Below are 17,955 nucleotides of genomic sequence, written 5' to 3'. Positions count from 1 at the left end.
GGGAATAAAGAAAGTTGTGACCCTTTGTCCTCTCCCTCCCTCGCTGCCATTCATCCACCCCCTTCTTTTATTTTTAATTTCTGCCTTTTTTATTGCCGGGGAGCTGAGTCTTTTAAGTGGACCTCTGGAACAGGGGCCTGTGATGAATGAAGGGACAGCTGTGTGAGGGAAGTGGACATTTGGAATATTCATCATTCCAGTGGGTCACTGCTATGTGAGCTGCTCCTCGCTGCTGCATTATACCGCCGCCACCTTTGTTGAGTTTTTGCCCAACAGATGAGGAGATTCTATGCTAAAGTTGTACAGTACAAAATTAACAGAAAGAAATTTGATACAGGGAAAAAAAAACCAATTTCTCAACAGCATACAACTCTGTACATTAAATACAGGAAGTGAGATGTCTGCTGACAGAAAAATGTAGAAATAATGTGTCACATTTGCAGACTGAATGAGAGTAGAATCCTCAAGTTTTTAATAACCACACTGTATACATTTAATAGAAGTTTGTTTTCTGTATTTAGGTTCTCAGGACTTCTCAGTGGTGAGTACTGACGAGGTAGTCCCCGCTGTCCAAGAGACTTCCATCAAGAGGCTGGTGGTGGGACCTCTGGACGTCAGGCTGAACAGCAGCGCCGTCCACCGCATCCTCAAGATGGTCACCTGTGCCATGGACCACGAGTATGAGCCCTACTGCAAACCACAGCCAGGTCAGTTTGCTCAACAGCTAACGACTAATGGGCTCGCAACTAATAGTTCACTTCACTCTCCATGCTCAACTAACTCTTACAACACTGTCTCTTATCTTTCCCTCTGTTCTGTTCTACTCTGCCAATGAGCAGAAACCCCCAGCAGTGTGCACTTTACAGTATCCTCATCACATTGTTATTTCCTTGCACAACCCATCTTTCAACATGCAGCTGTACATGAAAGTAGTGACCTTTTGGACCACATGAGGGAGGCTAAGCCAAACACCTTTTGTGTTAGTGGACGTCCCAGCACAGCTTTTGATGAGCTCATCCCCGGGATGTTGTGAAAGAACACGGAATGTGTGCCTGCGTGTAATATCTGTAGCAATAACTCTCGATTTTTTGCGAAACAATAACATCCGTAGGTTTCGACTGTTTCAGCATCTGCGATAGATAATAGATGATGGGGTAATTACTACAGAGCTTTGGACTAAAGCTGGGTAGGTCAGTGCATTCCTTCCTGTTTCTCTTTGCGTCCATGCTCTCTTTGGCGTTCTCTGGAGAAGGGTCAGTAAAGTTAGCCCCCCCCTCCTGGGGGGAATTGAGAAATTGAGTGTAGATAAAAGAGGAAGTATTTTTCACCAAGGTAGCGAATACAGATGGAGTGATAAAATAACACATACCTTATGTAGTTTCCTAAATCAAGCTCTCCTCTGCTCTCCTCCTCTCAGCCTTGGCGTCATGAGGGCACTGTGTGTGTGCTTTCCAGGAGAGAAGTAGAAGTCAGGAGGTCAACGACATGACTATCTTTCTACTCATCCGGTCCTCTCCTTCTTTCTCCTCCTTATACAGTCCTTGCCAAGAGCTCATGAAGAATCACTTTCCTCCGCAAAACTAGCTTTGTCTGTGTATTTTATATAATCTTGCACTATTTAGAGCAGGAAGTTTCAACTTGCAATTTAATTATATATTGCCCAAGGACAATAGGAGCAACAAAACAATACTTTTAGAGGGGGATCTCGAGGCTTGATCGTAATAGTTTGTGTGTATTCACACTTGTTTGTTTTTTTAAATCATATTTTGGCATTTTTGTGTGCTTTAAATAGAAAGTCTGTGTAATCATGGCTCTGACTACCATGTGAGCTACCTGTCTTTAGTAATTTAGATGTAGACCGGGTTATTGACCTGAGCCCTGGCATATGATTAGATTGGACATGGCAGCAGCAGTTGAACCTGATGCGGGGCTGTGGCGTTAGGCCAAAGAGGCAAAACCAGCTCTGGGATCAGGTTCTGAGCCCACCTTGGAGCTGGGAATGTAGCCCAACAGAACATTTTCTGAAAAGAAACAAGCCCGTGTCCTGGGACCGGAGCCAAGGCCGTTCAGTAACAAAGCGCTCAGGTTTTGGTCCACCTCAGGCCCCGGACCCAGTTTAGCGGTTCAGTGCCCTGGTCACCCCTTCCTTTGGTGAGCGCTGACCTCGCATGCTCTACTCCATGTTGACTTGGTGGTTCCCTTCATTTTCTGCTTTCCGGATGTTTCTGGTCATTGATTGAATGAGTGGTTTCATGAGATAGTTCAAAAACAAAGCTTCTAGGAAACAGCCACTGTAATGAATATCGCACGAAGATGCCAGTACTTTTTAAGTGCATGTTGATTTTATTTAGAGTATGAAGTGGTGGTTTTTTGTTGGAAAATACTTTTTTATTGTTTTAATGCTGCAGGCGTAGAAGAGAGGCTCCCACTCAAATAAATTTGGTGTTCTTTACAGCTAACCTCTTTGTCTAAAAAAGAAAAAATCTTTATTCCTCAAATCCAAACATCTTTGTTCTTAATGCACCACGGGTCGCATACTCGTGGTTAGATTCACTTTTGTAAGAAATAGAATAATTTTTTGTAACCATATGTTTAATCTTACACCGCACCCTCTCCCGTCACCTCACCTCTGCAATGCGTTCCAAAGCTAACATGTATCTTTCTGTCGTGTCCTTGTCTCTGTAGAAGTCGTTGAAGAGAGCCACGGTGCAGCTTCTCCAGAGGATATATCAATCTTAGAGGAGTTCATCCCCACCAGACTTACGTGTCTCACTCTGCTTCAAGTCTCAGTGACCGTCTCCATGGCGGAGTTCAACCTCCTTCACACACTAATGCCGATCATCATGGGATACAAGGTGGTGCAGACAGACCTGAATTCTTCTAAACAAACTTGTATCACTTGTATCTTCGGTCATATCTAATTTGAGGACTACTTTTTGAATGGTCATCAATATGTCATGGTTGGTTGCATTACATAAAATGAAGGTGTGAAAATCTAGTATACAAACCATATTGTAAAGAGCATGACACTTTTGCCACTTATGGAGGAGAACAATTGATATGGGGTGCTTACGTAAATATAAAGAAGGATAACAACATTCTTCAGTCTTGTAGTTCTGTTTATACTGTCCACAGCTTAACTATTTCCTGATTAAAAATAAAGTCCATAGTAAAAAGTTATCATCATCAAATCAAGCACCTTATACCAGTAATTATAAAAGTCACACAGTCACTACATTGGATTTATTTCAATTTTAAGAACTCCCTTTCCCATTCATATCCTCAATCTCTCAGACCGCACCGGGGCCGGTCAACACCCCAGTGTTTCAGCCGGTGCGCCCTCTACCTGGCGTGCAGTTCAAGGTGGAAAGGGTGAACTTCGAGCACTCGGTGCCCATGTACGCTCCAGAGCTGGTCAGCACCGTCAGCAGTCTCAGCCAGCCCTCTGACAACCTGCTCCATCACTGCTATGCACACCTCTACCTCAAGGTGAGCACAACACTGTGATATGTCACAGCTGTCCTTTCTGTAGGTAGAAGAGACAATGTGACATATGACAAACAACACAATGATGTTTTCCAAAAGGGTCATTTAGATCGAGATTCTAGTGTAACTATTTTCTCCTCAAGGGGTTCATAAAGTATCTTCTATAATATATTTGATAATGTACAGTGCCAATAGTATACTAGAGGGGATGCAAACCATGCACTCATACTCGTATGGAAAACAAATTTTACTCCATTACCCTTTTTTTCTGTCCTTTGCCATTTTTAATTATCACAGATTTGTATTTATTTAATTTGATTTTACATATGTCTTTATTCATCATCTTTAGAGTTGACACTTAATACACACACTAATAACTACAGTTGGGTTTCCATGCACATTAGCTTGAAGTCAGTAGGTCAACCTTATGGCAGCAGTCTTAACTCCACTCACTAAATAACCCTAATGACCTGGATGACCCCTTTTCACCTGGTCATAAAAATCTCAGCACTGGGCTTTCTGATGAGCACCAGTCCAGCTCTGGTCTACTTCATGGTTTCCACTTGATGGGATGCTACAGGCTTGTATTGTGCAGCGTCGGCATTCCCCTGATACTGAGTTGATTGGGTGGTTTTCAGTTTAAAGCTTAAAAGAACAAATTAATTGTTAAATAAAGTTACAGTTACCAACAATTTCAAATAGGGCCTAAGATACAATCTTCTGGTTCTCCAGAGAACTAGTATAAAATCACTCTGCAAGATTCTTTTTCACCAATGCTTTCATCAGATTGTCTAAAATGATTAGGCAAATTTTAGTATGTTAAGCTTGTTCTATAATTAGATTGTGGCAGTTCCTAAGGACAGCCATGCGACAGAAACAAATATGAACAATCAGCTGTGAGAAACTGTATTTATACATAGTACTCATACCATTTGTTTCACCATATTTAATTTACATACAAACTATTTGATTAGTATTTCAAACTCACATATAGAACTACGGTTGCTTTAGCAAATTCAGCTAATCCCCATTTTAGGAAGCCTGGATAACAGATATGTGGTGATCTGGGCTGATCTGGGGTGGCCCAGTCTGGCCAGGGTGTGTTTTTTTAAGGCAGGATGTTTGCTGGACATCATGCTGGTAGTCCTTATCACAGGGTCACCGAGGGGTAAACAGTCAACTGGTCAGTGGCCAAGGATCTCTTCTGACCAATCAGCCAATCAGCATCTGTATCTGCCAAGGTTCTTATTCCGCCTCTGGGTTTTGGCAGAGGGATCATGACGGGGTGGAGGTCACTCTGGCCGCAATTCACCCACCTCAGGAAGTGATTTGAAACAGGTATAAACCAAGGCTTATCTTAATCTGTGTTTTATTGACACTGGCTGACAAACCTAAGGTATCTGTTCTGAGTGTAGCGGTTAGCCATTGTCTCACTTTTCCATGGTTACAGACAAGAACCCAAACTCAGCCAAGGAGGAAACAGAAGTAAATAGACCCGTCATTATTTAAAACTTGGGTTATTTGAATAACTAGTTGCTCTGGGCTGCTGGATCTGGTCTCCCAGAGGAAGCTGTAGTGAATCGGTCCGTGGCTATATGGCCTCAAGCTTGCATTTCAAAGTCAGATTTCTATTATGTCTACATCTCTATCTGGCAATCATACAGTTCAACTTGATATGCGACTCTGGTGTGTAATATTCCAGGCCAGTTGTCCTATTATAAATGAATTATCATTTTAACTTGATCCAAGGTTGTGTCAGTCTGCTCTCGGCCATCTGCTCAACAAAGGGGTTTGGTAGACCTTCACTTGGAGTTGACCAAACCTGCCCTGAGCATATACAGCAGCTGCATGACGGACAGCTGGGCCGAGCCATCATCCACTGCCTCAAATATTAAACTGGACTTAATCCACCATGCTCACTATTAACGGTATGTAAACATTGAGGTTGAAGATCATCAATGTGGCTACCAGGAGCTTAGACGATGAGATTACAATCATGAGCCACGGTGTCACTAAACGACAACACTTACTGGAAATATACAGTCCCTGACAAAAGTCTTGTCACTTATCCATTTTGTAGAAACAACAGCTTATAACCTGACTTTTAATTTATCCATTGGTTTTAGAAATGGCTCATATGAAAGCTAAAACCCTCCCAAATTATGTTTAATATACTAAAATAAATTTGCTTCACTGAAGAAAGATTGATCATTTAATGAACACAGAAAGGTCAGATTTTGGCAAGACAAAAGTTTTGTCGCCTACAGAGAGTAATGTGAAAATTGAACAAATAATTTACTTCAAATACAAAAATATGTTGCATAACATCAGTGAATTAAGTAGTGGTGCTGTGAGATCCATATTTAATATCTTGTATGACTTCCATGAGCTTGAAGGACTGCATCCATGCGGTTCGACAATGATTCATACAATTTATTGATGAAGTCATCAGGAATAGCAAAGAAAGCAGTCTTCCATGCCTCCCAGAGTTCATCAAGATTCTTTGGTTTCGTCTTCCATGCTTCCTCTTTCATTCTACCCCAGACATGCTCAATGATGTTCATGTCTGGTGACTGGGCTGGCCAGTCCTGGAGCACCTTGATCTTCTTCGCCTTGAGGAACTTTGATGTAGAGATGGAAGTATGCGATGGAGCACCATCCTGCTGCAAAATTTGACCCCTTGTATGGTTGGGAATGTAAGAGGTAGCTAATACTTCTTGATATTTTAGGCTATTGATATTGCCTTCCACCCTGCAAATCTCTCGCACACCCCCATACTGGATGTAACCCCAGACCATGATTTTTCCGCCACCAAACTTAACTGTTTTCTGGGTGAATCTCGGATCCATGCGGGCTCCAGTAGGTCTCCTGCAATATTTGCGGCGGCTGTGATGTAATTCAACCGAAGATTCATCTGAGAAATCCACCTTCTGCCACTTTTCCAGCGTCCATCCTTTTAGCAGGCTATGGGCCTTGGCAAATGCCACACGTTTTTTTAATTGCCTTTTGTTTAGTGCTGGTTTCTGGGCACTGATTCGACCATGGAGGCCATTTCGAGACAGCATTCTACAAACTGTCCTGGTTGACACAGGGACTTGAGGTGACCAGGCCTGGTGGAGCTCTGCTGCAGTGGAAAAGGGGCTGGCCTTGGATTTTCGAGCCAACAAACGGTCCTCCCGAGCAGTTGTCTTGCGGGGTCTGCCGGACCTGGGCTTGTCAAAAACATCTCCAGTCTCTTCAAATCTTTTTCTTATTCTTTGTACTTGACGCTGAGACACATTGAAGGTGTCAGCCACCTCAGCAGTGGATCTGGTCTTCAGCCTCTTGATAATCAACGCTTTGGTCTCAGGGTGAATCTTAGGCATGTTGTCAGAGGTCAAGTTGCAGTTGATGTGAAGGTCTGGTGTGCTGGGGTTCTTTTTATACACACCCACTAATTGATTGATCAATTATTGATCACAGGTGAGGCTGTAATCTAGGATTGGGTGCATCATATGACAAGGCGACAAGACTTTTGTCTTTGCAAAAACTGACTCAGTGGGCTTTACCAAGCTGTGAACGTTAGAATGCTTTTCAGCAGTTTCGTTTGGCACCAAAACATTATTTCAAAAGCTGTTGGGATTGAAATTAGCCATTTCTTGTAAAAAAAAATTGATTACAAATATATTTGAGGGGCACTTAAGGTCAACTTGTACCCAAGCGACAAGACTTTTGTCAGGGACTGTACATGAGTGTTACCCGACAGTGACTTTCAAAACTGACTTTCAATCTGATCCATATGAAGGTGTGTTGTGATTGTGCTGTCAATTTAGTGCAAGCAAGAGTGTCTGCTCCAACGCTGTTACAGTAGGTATGTACACTTACAGGAAAGTTATTTAGAAAACTTCAGTTCAGTTGTGCACTTTGTGTTCAGGACTCAGCAATGTGTATCCTCCCTAAAATCCCACTAAAGTGGATACGTCCCTTCTGCCATGTAATCTTTTCTTTTAAAAAAAAAAAATTGTATGACAGGAAAAAAACAAATGCATCTGCAGTGGTGTAATGATCATGTAGTTTACATCATTTTTTGAGGGTTTAATCATAGACTGTATATAAGCAGTGGCCGTAATCATCGTGACGTCACCCATTGGTTTCTGGACTGCTGTTTTGAAGCCTCATGTTAGTCGATTTCCCGTCGCCATCTTGGATTACGGCTGTTGTCATGTTGTTGTTTTTTGCAGCCAGTGAAAAGAAGTTTCCATATTTGGAATGCGGAGGAGTGACTTAGAGACGCCTTAAACGTCTCTTGTAGTGACAGCAACCTGTAAATCACAGGAAGCCCACCCTAAAGCATTTGCTGCTTTATGGTCTATTTCACTCAAAACTTATCCATAATTTACTTTATGAGCAACCACAGGAGTCGCCCCCTGCTGGTCAGTAGAGAGAATGAAAGTTTTAAGACACTTCCGCATTGCCTTCACTCGGCTTAACCGATGGTTGCCGCCTGGGTTCAACATACAGATTTTGTTACAACAGTCCTTCCCATCTGGAAAATGAACTGGCTGACAGCTGTTTGTTCAATAAACAAGATGATAATTCTGTCTTCTTTTTGTTGTCTGTTTCATTATTATTATGGAGGCAGCTGTATTAGAAAATGACATGTAATGTGTTCAGCATATGAGTCAAAGACTAATTTCCCTGTGGGGACAATAATGTTTCTTCTGACTCAGTGAGAGCCCAGCCTGTAAGAGCCCAGTTTTTGGATACCAAAGGTCCCCTGAAGACAGACAGGGTCCAAAAACTCCAGATGCGTTTGAGATGAGAGTACAACAACTCTGGCTTTATGATGTTGTCTTTTCAGAAGCTGTATAAACTCAATATGAGCTGCATATTTTTTTTTCCTGTGGATCAACTAAATGGTTTGGACATTACCATGTCGGTTTTTTTTTCTCCCGTTCTCTCTCCCTCCATCTCTCACACCCTCTCCCTTTCTTCCTGTCTCTCTCTCTCTCTCTCTCTCTCTCTCTCTCTCTCTCTCTCTCTCTCTCTCTCTCTCTCTCTCTCTCTCTCTCTCTCTCTCTCCAGGTGTTTGGGTTCCAAGCAGGCTTGACGTGCCAGGACAGTACAGGAGGTTTCCTGCCTCTCATCCCCATCATCCCTTCCTTCAGCTCTGCACTCTACGGGAAACTGATCCAGATGCCTGCATACTGGTGAGCACTTGTAATGGATGGAAATCTGAGTGAGCACAGAGGCAGTCGGAGTTCCCCATGTGAACATCATTTATGTGATCTATTCTCTCAATTTAAAGGGAAATGGTGGGGTCATAACATAGGCATGGGAAAGGAAAACAACGGTATACTCTCCTATTTTTTCACTAGTTAAATCTAAGCAAATCACCAAAACCCTAATTTATATAAAAGAGGGGCAAAAATCTTTCAAAAAAAGAATTTGTTACCTCAGATAATTAGATTTGGACATTGCAATAGTTTCGCTATCCCTAACATGGCTACCTCAAATTGTTTTTAGGCTTTGACATTTAATATTTGCCACTTTTTAGAATGATTTGGATTGAAGTGATGCCCCAAGAAGTGAAGCCCAGTATTGTATTGTATTAATTTAACACTTTACTTTATGTCACAATATGTGAAATCTTCCTGGAGGAAATGGTCCCTGGGTGTTTGGTTCAAGTAAAGAATTCCCAACATGTTTGAGCTCCAGACGCATCCTGAGATGGCCTCCGAAAAAAACATCTGTACAGTATAAATGTAGAGAAGCTTACGAGTCTGTACCTATTTAGATAGATCTAGGTGGGGTGTTGTACAAATTAACATGTTGATTGCGGTAATCACTGGCAGCACTAGGTGATTCTGGTCAACACATTCCTCAAAGTACACACTTCATATGAAAGGTACTCGTCATTGTGTGATGGCTAAAGAGACTTGGCCAACTGCAGTAAACAGAAGGGTGCTTTACAATCTACGAACACCACACCGGTTCCCTCGTCAAAAAGCTAATGGCGTGTTTAGGATACTTATTATTTTGTTCAGCAAGATAATACAAACGCCAGAAATATAAAGCTAATGATAGGCAATAAATGAACTACACCGTGGTCACATTAATTAGACACTTGTTAGCACTGCCTTTTTTAAGACACGTAAAAGCTTCAAAATTCACTAAAGCAATATTTTCTGACCTATTTTAATATCGCAAAAAAAGAAATCTCTTAAGCTTGTGCTAACCACAGACCTTATTTCAGGCATTTAACCAAAAAAACATTCAAAAACTCATTGACTTCTAGACGAGGGAACAGGAAGTGCAACAATTCTGACTAATTTCTGGGTTTAGGTTATAGGTAACAGTCACCCATCAGTTTAACCCAGTAAAGACACACACCAAAGTAAGGGAGGCAAATGTACATGATGTGTTTATTTTCTGATTTTGGAATGGTTTGGGTGTGAACATCCTCTGTGTATTGGTCCTTGATGGTGTTTATATGAATGCTTGGCTCGTCTGTATACAGTGTGTGTGTGTGTGTGCCTGTGTGTATGTGTGGTGTTAGGCCCATATATTGTACTTCATAAAGAGGACTGCAGCCTTCTGCGGGCAGTGCATCAGAGGGTATTTAAAGTGATGGATGAGCCACTTCTTCAGCGGTCGGTGGGGAAAACAGAAAAACACAGTCATCGGGTAACAACTGCAACAATTTCTCACATGGTTTGAAACACAAGGAGAGGAAAATAATACAACGCTGTCTAAGGAGATGAAAAAACATATTGCTGTATCCCTGTCCCTCTACCAGACGGGGGATGAGTCATCGGGGATGTCCCCCAAGAGAGGGTAGGAGTTGAAGAGAGGACATGAAGGGAAAGGAGAGGAATAAGGCTCCAAAGTCTTTAAATGTTGAAGTTATCAAAATCCAAAGAGAATGGGAGAGAACAAGGAGAAGTGGAAAAGTAGACGTGCTGCGCAAATACGTAGAGTGAGAGAATGGAGAGGAGAGAAGTAGATGAGAGGGTGGAAGATGAGTAGAGGGGAAGAGAGGATGATGGGAAAAGTGCAAATGGACAGTCCTGGACAGGAGCAGGGATGAGACACACAAGCTTGGCAAGATGGATAAATGGCGAGAATGAAAAAGGAGAGGGAGAGAAAAAAGTAATTTTAGAGAATGAATGATCTTACCAGAGGTTTACAGTATGGATCTGTGTGTGTCATCTTTAACTTCGTCGGGCTTTACTTTTTTTATTGAAAATGTTGTAATGAACTTAGTTTTAACATTGAAACCTTGTCTCTCCTTGCACTTTAGCTGTTATGTCTGCAAATGTGTCACTGTTTGTATTTAAAGGCCTTGTTTGGGTCATTTGATTATTTAAGTATGGTTTTGTAAAGAATGAAAGAGTAGTTCATGTCCTGTCTTCCATCTAGGACAATTCTCCAGCACATCTGCCTGGTAGAGCAGCCAATGAACAAATCTCTTCAGTCTTTGAAATACAGAAAATAACTCTTTCTGTCACACACACACACACACACACACACACACACACACACACACACACACACACACACACACACACACACACACACACACACACACACACACACACACACACACACACACACACCCTGTGCCCTCTCTCTCACACCATGCAGTCAAAGTGCCTGTTAGAGCAAGAAACCTGTGTGAGAGCACTAGCTTGGGAATCCATTTCCCCCCATTAGTTTAGATTTAAACATGTCAAAGACCTGCAGATGGTTTTGACTTCTCCTGACTTCTTTCCCCAGGCAAACATTGTATCTACTGTACAGCAGTTTGCTGGCCACACAGTGAATCGCAAGGCCCTCATGCAAAGGTGTGTGTGTGCGTGTATGTGTGTGAATGAGCGTGTGAGTGTGTGAAGACCGAACCCGATTCCTCGTGCTCTCTGCTCCCAATAAGATACTGTTAGCTGCTTGTTTGATCTCCAGCTCTCCCTCTGTTTCAGCCCTGCCTGCCTCAAATAGTGGATTCAGATGTCAAACGGATGTTATTTTTCTTTGTGACAATCACTAGATGTTTCTCATCTCCTGAGAGCCTTCCAGATCACTGCCCCCCTGTGGCTTTTCTCTCAGCCTGGACCAGCTCTTAGAAAAAAACTCTGACAACTTCTTGCAGAGTTTCCTCGACACGTTAAGAAAGGGCTCTGTTATTCATTGTTGCAAGCGAGCCTTTGATGAATACAGTATGTCCAGTATGCAGCAGGAGTCCTTATCTTCTTTGAATAGGTTCTGTGTTTGATGTCTCTATCTGGCATTGTGATCATACCTCAGAAAAGGTGAACACTTCAGATAATTCTACTGCCCTTAAAAGGATTATTTCCACTTCATCTCATTTTCCTCATCCCCAATTTAGAATTAGCTTGATGTTTCCGACACTTTGACGGGTTAGAAGCGCATCAGTTGCCTGTTTGTTTCACTGTCAGTCTTTTTCCTATAGATGATAATGGGACTTGGTGTTTTGTGCAGGGTTATGAGCTCAGAACCTGCCATTATAAGCTTGAAGTGACTCATATTTGACTTTCCGTCTAAGCGGGAGGTATGACCTGTCTTGCTTACTGACCCGTGTATCGCTACAGTCAAAATCCAATTAACACAACCTGACAGGTTGCTCCTGGAAGAATGATGATGAGCAGGTTTGACGGACAAGTGGAGACGGTGGTTAGAAGAGATAGATGAGAGAAGTAGAGTGTGCTGAGTGACAACCATACACTGTACATAAGAAGTTGACATAGTCGTCGTTACGTCACACATTGGTTCCTGGACTGCCGTTTTAAAGCCTTGAGTTCGGCGATTTGGCCGTCTCCAACTTGGATTACAGGTGTCGCCATCTTGTTTTTTTTGGAATGGGTGAACGATATGATCAAATTTAGACGGTGGAGGCGGGACGTAGAGAGGTCGTTTACGGATCTGGTGGGTAAGAGCCTATCAATCACAAGGTAGCCCCGCCCTAAAGCATACCCTGCTTTATTGTCTATTTGAATCTAAATGGACCATCATTTACTAAATGAACATCATGCTGTATGGAAGAAGATTTTAAACTAGAGATGGAGACCATAAACTCATGTTTACAATGTTTACTGATGGAATAAATCAAGAGAGTCATTTTCTCATAAACTTCCAAACAACCAGAGGAGTCGCCCCCTGTTGACCATTAGAGAGAATGCAGGTTTACACCTTCACATTGGCTTCACTCTTCAGAACCGAAGGTAATATGTGAATAATAAAAAACGGATTTGAATTATAGTTATCTGCAACAGTTTTGCTCAGTTGGGTGTCTGTAGTGGACGTGAATGTGGATGAACAGTGGATTAAACGGGCTGATTAAATTCCAGTCGACGTTATTCTCAGTGATTTGAGACGTGGGGATCCCATGTATGTAAAGATTTCCTTTGATTGCAGTATGTGGGTGACAGTCAGACAGTTCGTCTCCCAAAGGTGAGAGCGAAGGCCAACAGCGACACATTGGGTCAACGTTGAAGCCAAAAGATGCACTCTGCCAGGTGGTAGTATTTAATTTCACTGTATTGATGTTTGTTTTGGGACTGCTCCACAAGACCCCTTTCCAACATGTTCTGTTCTCCGGGCAGACACTAAGCAGAGCTCTACAAGCTTTTGAAGATTTTAGGGAAATATGAAAGCAAAGTGGGAAGCATGAGAACGTAGTGAATCTGCAGGAGAGAGTGGTCTGAGAAAAAGAACTGTCTCTACTTTCTTTTTCAGTCTCCAGTAGTTTTCTTATGCAGAACATTGGCTCAGCTTTTTCCATTACCAATGTAAAAGGTAGCTTTGGATTTGCCTCCCTCTGGACTCGTCATTAAAAGTAGATGATGACTGACAGGAGAGAAAGGTAGCTTGGAGTGGGAAAGTGATGTCATGCACACATTTTGCATCCCTCTATTCTGTCTCCCTCTCACTCTCTCTCTCTCTATCTTACTCACACACACACACACCAACATGTTTGTCATTGCCCTTGGAGTCAGGTCATGCTTAAGCAAGCGTATATGACTGCCAGGTGATCATGGGGGATTTGAAGAGGCACTGGGCGTCTAGTGGAGACCCAGCACGTCTCCTGATGAGTTGGCCCGCGCTGAACACTGCAGCTCACATTTCCTTCACTCTCACCACAGAGGCTCCGGCTTTTAACAGTGGGCAGCAAAAGGGGCTTTCACTGAGGAAAGTACACCGCCTTGACATCTCATCCCTGCCAGCCTCGGCTTTAACCGGCCGTTTGGTATTGTGTGTGAGACCTTGGATGTACTCAATTAGATTGAAATGTCTTTGTTTTCTCAGTTTCTAAGCAAATGGAAACTTTAAGGAAGGGTAATTGCTCCAGAGTAATTGCAGATTTCGACCTTCTGATTCCCCAGTTGGCATTATATTGAAGAAATGAATAGTCATCCTACAAGGGAATAGCCAATCCAAGATATTTTCTTCTTCTTAGGTTAAATTGGTAAGTGCACCTCAGATCAGTTGTATTGTTTAACCTTGTTGCCATGTTGTGTTTTTGTAAGGATACAGTTTCAAACAAACTGAAACCCGTCATTTGGTGGTTTTAACTCTAATAAAGTTGATTCTCTGGGCTGACACCCTGTGGCATTGTGTCTAGGCATCACAATGGCTAATGTATAACTAAAAGTGAGTGTTAGCTGTTGTTAAACAGTAAGCTGAGGTCCACTTCATCAATGTCACTAGATCTGAGGGTGTGGAGGTACATTCATACAGAAGGCGTCAACTGCGACACTGAGATAAAACAAACTTTTTTAAACAGCATCTCTCACTCTGATCACCTGAATAACTGCTTGCTTAAAGGGGCTTGTTCCTTATTTTTTTAAATATACTATAGGTTTGTAGCTCCAGTGTAATGTATGGCCACATGATGCATTCAGACGAAAGGTTTTTGTGTCCTTTTATTTTCCAATTTGTTCACAAAAATATTTGTATACCCTTTGAAACTTCAAAACTAATGAGGGCGTCAGAGGAAAAGTCAAGGTGCAATAATAGTCAGCAGAATACACCTTCTGGGGACCATGGATATCTGTTCAAAATTGAGCACCAATCCAACCTAGAAGATTTTTCACAGGAGAATTGAAAGCTTTGACCTGCTGGTGGTTCTAGAGGTAAATTCAGGGGATCACAAAAAGCTGTTGAGATATTTAGCTAAAAGACAAAAAATGTCATGCTGCTGGTGGTGCTAGGGAAAGGTTGGGGGTTCAAACAAGTCAGTTGGATTCACCCTCAAGAGATCATTAGAATCTGAATACACTTTCATGGCATTCCCTTTGATAGTTATTGAGATATTTCAGTCTGGACTAATCACTGCTAGAGCAAATGCAAGAGATTCTAATCTGCATTTAGCAGCAGCCATTTCCACGAGGTAAAAATACAAACCCACGTCTTTTAAATCAATCAATCAATCAATCAATACGAATCTACAAAACCATTAATTGTAAAATACCCGCACCACAGACCTGTGGATGAAAGTGGAAATGTTAATGGCTGATTAAAAGTCTTTGACAAGTCCTGGGAAGTTATATATAGTAGAAGTACATTCTTCCTATGGTTTCTTTGGTACTACACTACTTTTTGTAAACGGTAAAAACTTCAGATTTAAAATGTTAAATTTGCTCGATATTGTATTTCACTGTTTTTGCAGTATAAAACAAACAGCACACTTGTTATGTTTTTATGAATATGCTCATCTGTAAAATGTATGAATTATTTGTCTTTAGACCAAATTCAATCAGCTATAATGTCCCAAAAAAAAATGATTTTAAAAAAAATTTTATAGTAGTTATAGTTATTTAATATTAAACATTAATTAATGACATAAATAAATCACAGATAAAATCTAAAGTTGTTATTAAGTTTTAGTCGGACATAGTTGAGGTTTACCTGAAATAGAAAAATAGAAAGACACATCGCAAGGGAGTAAGGACAATAAATTCAGAATACTATAGAAGTCAGATTCTCCCCTCTTTGTATGCTACCATGTACTAACCGGGCAGTCATTTGGTTAGCAGAAAGCCCAAATCCTCAGAAATGAACTTTCACTCTCAGTGAATTAAAGTGCAGCTGAGAGGCATCAGGCTGTACTTATCCCTAATGAAAGGCAATGTCTGTGGCCGCCAACTTCACAGAGAGTCTCAATTGGTCCGGCTGTTAAACCTGTTATCCCAGATAAAATCGCTGCCTGCAAAACAAAATGGGTGGGGGGGATGTTAGAAGTGCCACCTGCATAGATCTCCCCCAAAAAGCTAACCTCACACCACATAAGGGCCACCTGACGGCAGCAGCGCATGGAGGCGGGGGCCAAGGCCGGGGCCCACCAACCAAACCAACAAACCAGCAGCAGCAGCCCGGCGTGGCTCGTCGTCTCGCAGGTCATAACTCAACCCCGTGCCAGCTTTTATGTGGCGTTTTTAGCAGCCCCTGTTCCTCGCTCAGCCATTTCTGAACGGGCTAATTTCTCCAAGCATATGGTGCTACAGGTGCATGTTATATAGCCACGAAAAGCCGACTTGCCTCGCAAAGGTTTCTGAATGGAAAAGAACGTTGGTTCTCCCTTGATATCCAATTATGGATCTAACTCTATTACGTTTGTCAATGGCTACTTTTTAGCACTACCTGTAGGATTTTTTTTTTATGTGAAGTCTATTACTCTGTCTGGAGCAGGAGTCTAGACTCTAGATTAGCTCATGTTGTGATTTATGAAGGCTGCTTGAGGCATCTGAGGCATGAGGCTTCTGGTGTGATTGTAATGCCTCATTACTCCTGTTCATAGTTAGTCATAGCAAGCTGCTCCTGGTCTGTGTCTCCCAGCACAGCCGAACGCAGGAGGACAAATGCGTTCTGTGTCCTGCAGTGGTGGGCCGCAGGCGTCCAGGTCAAATTTAGCAGATGTACACCAACGAGCGTTCACCGGTGAGAACATCGAGCGCGGCTGTTACATTTGTCCGCCGGCCATTTTGGCAGGCAATATCGTTAACAAGCTGAATCGGAATAATCATTTTGGGGCGATGAAAACCGATTTGGGAGTGGTTGCTGAATGGAAAAGTCAATCCCTGTACTCTGAGTATACATTTATATGACTTATGACACAGATCTTGTGAATGATGTCACACACGCACACACACATATGCAGCTTCTGCGTCAACCGCTGTGCCCCTCAAACCAAACTTTGATTAGTGTTGATTTTTTAATGAAGTAATCACTTGTATTGCTCATCAAGGTCTTTACTGAGAGGTCTGTGTAGGCAGGGTTGCGGTTACCGTGAGCTGTAATGGCGGAGGGGTAATTGAATGACCTTAAAATCAGCGTGTGGTTGCCGCGGTCATGCTCAGCTCTGAGTTGTGGTTCGGAGGCGGTAAGAGCAGCGGGGGGAATTCATTCAGCCGAAAACAGGGCCACGTATGAACCGGGGCCCTTCCCCTTTGGTGAAGAGACACAGGAGTGTTTTCAGAGAGGAAAAAAAAAGTTCTCTGTAGGGATGCGAGCTGCATACTGCAACAAGCAGGCTCTATGTATTAACAGGTGTGTATTAAAATCTGTGGACTGGCACATGATGTAATATTGTTCCACTTTTCACTCTGAAGCACAGGAGTGCAGAGGATTGTGAGCTGCAAAGGTAAAAACATCATATTCCATGTGGCACGGCCTATAAAGTGTTTTGGCCAGCTTTGTGGTCCACATCTGGTGTCAGACGGTTTTATTTGGTTTCATGGCTGACAGAGGTCTATGGACGTATTGAGGAGCCTTGTATTAAGGAAATGGCATCAACGAGTGCGAGCTTTGATTGACGTCTGCGTTTTGATGGAAGCTTTTTTTCCTCTCTGTCAGCATTCAGACGCTCTGTGCTGCAGAAAAGCCTCTCTGCTGCAGAAGCTGTGTACTCGCCCTCATGATTACAAGTGTCATTTGGTAGCTTAAATCAACACTGGTTTTAACTCAGCCCTAAAGTCCATATTATGGGCTGGAACGTTTTCAAGAGGCAACCATCGTGCAATCCAAGAATATCTATTGAAATTTAACTATACCATGAGATGTATGTATAGGCAAAGATGGTGCATTTTGGAGCAGCTGTATAAGGTTTTTTCGGTGGACTGAGAGACTCTATTAATGCCTGAGTGAGTCATCTGTGGAACTGAAGTTTGAGGGAGGGAAAACAGTGGGAAGTAAGGAAGGACAGATGGATTATCAGCTCTGAGTGGATTATCATCTACTGTGGTGTGCATTCCACTGTCCTCTCCTCCCCAACCGGGCCTCGGTGGTGCTCCGCCGCTTACCAGATGCGAGGACGGATCTACAGTTGTTGTAACGAGGTGCAGCGAATGCTGGTGTTACTGACATCAAAAAAAAAAAGTTTTATTTAACCAGGCTCAGAGAAAGTCTGTTTCCCTTTTTTTAATGACCATCTGTGTGAAGGTCAAAGGCCTTGAGACTAATACTGAGGAAGACTTA

General features: G+C 42.4%; 1 protein-coding gene across 1 annotated transcript in view; it reads left to right on the top strand.

The window, feature by feature from the left end:
• LOC129110086 (intermembrane lipid transfer protein VPS13B-like) overlaps window positions 1-17,955 on the top strand; it is a 328,960-nt gene that overhangs the window by 47,206 nt on the left and 263,799 nt on the right. Inside the window, 4 exon segments of the mRNA XM_054622236.1 lie at window positions 522-707; window positions 2,686-2,855; window positions 3,295-3,489; window positions 8,551-8,675. Coding sequence (XP_054478211.1) covers window positions 522-707; window positions 2,686-2,855; window positions 3,295-3,489; window positions 8,551-8,675 — 676 coding nt within the window.

This window comes from Anoplopoma fimbria, chromosome 20 (genome assembly GCF_027596085.1).
Source record: "Anoplopoma fimbria isolate UVic2021 breed Golden Eagle Sablefish chromosome 20, Afim_UVic_2022, whole genome shotgun sequence".
NCBI classification, from domain to species: Eukaryota; Metazoa; Chordata; class Actinopteri; order Perciformes; family Anoplopomatidae; genus Anoplopoma; species Anoplopoma fimbria.
Note: the sequence above shows the minus strand (reverse complement) of the source record. Positions and strands in the feature narration are given on the sequence as shown.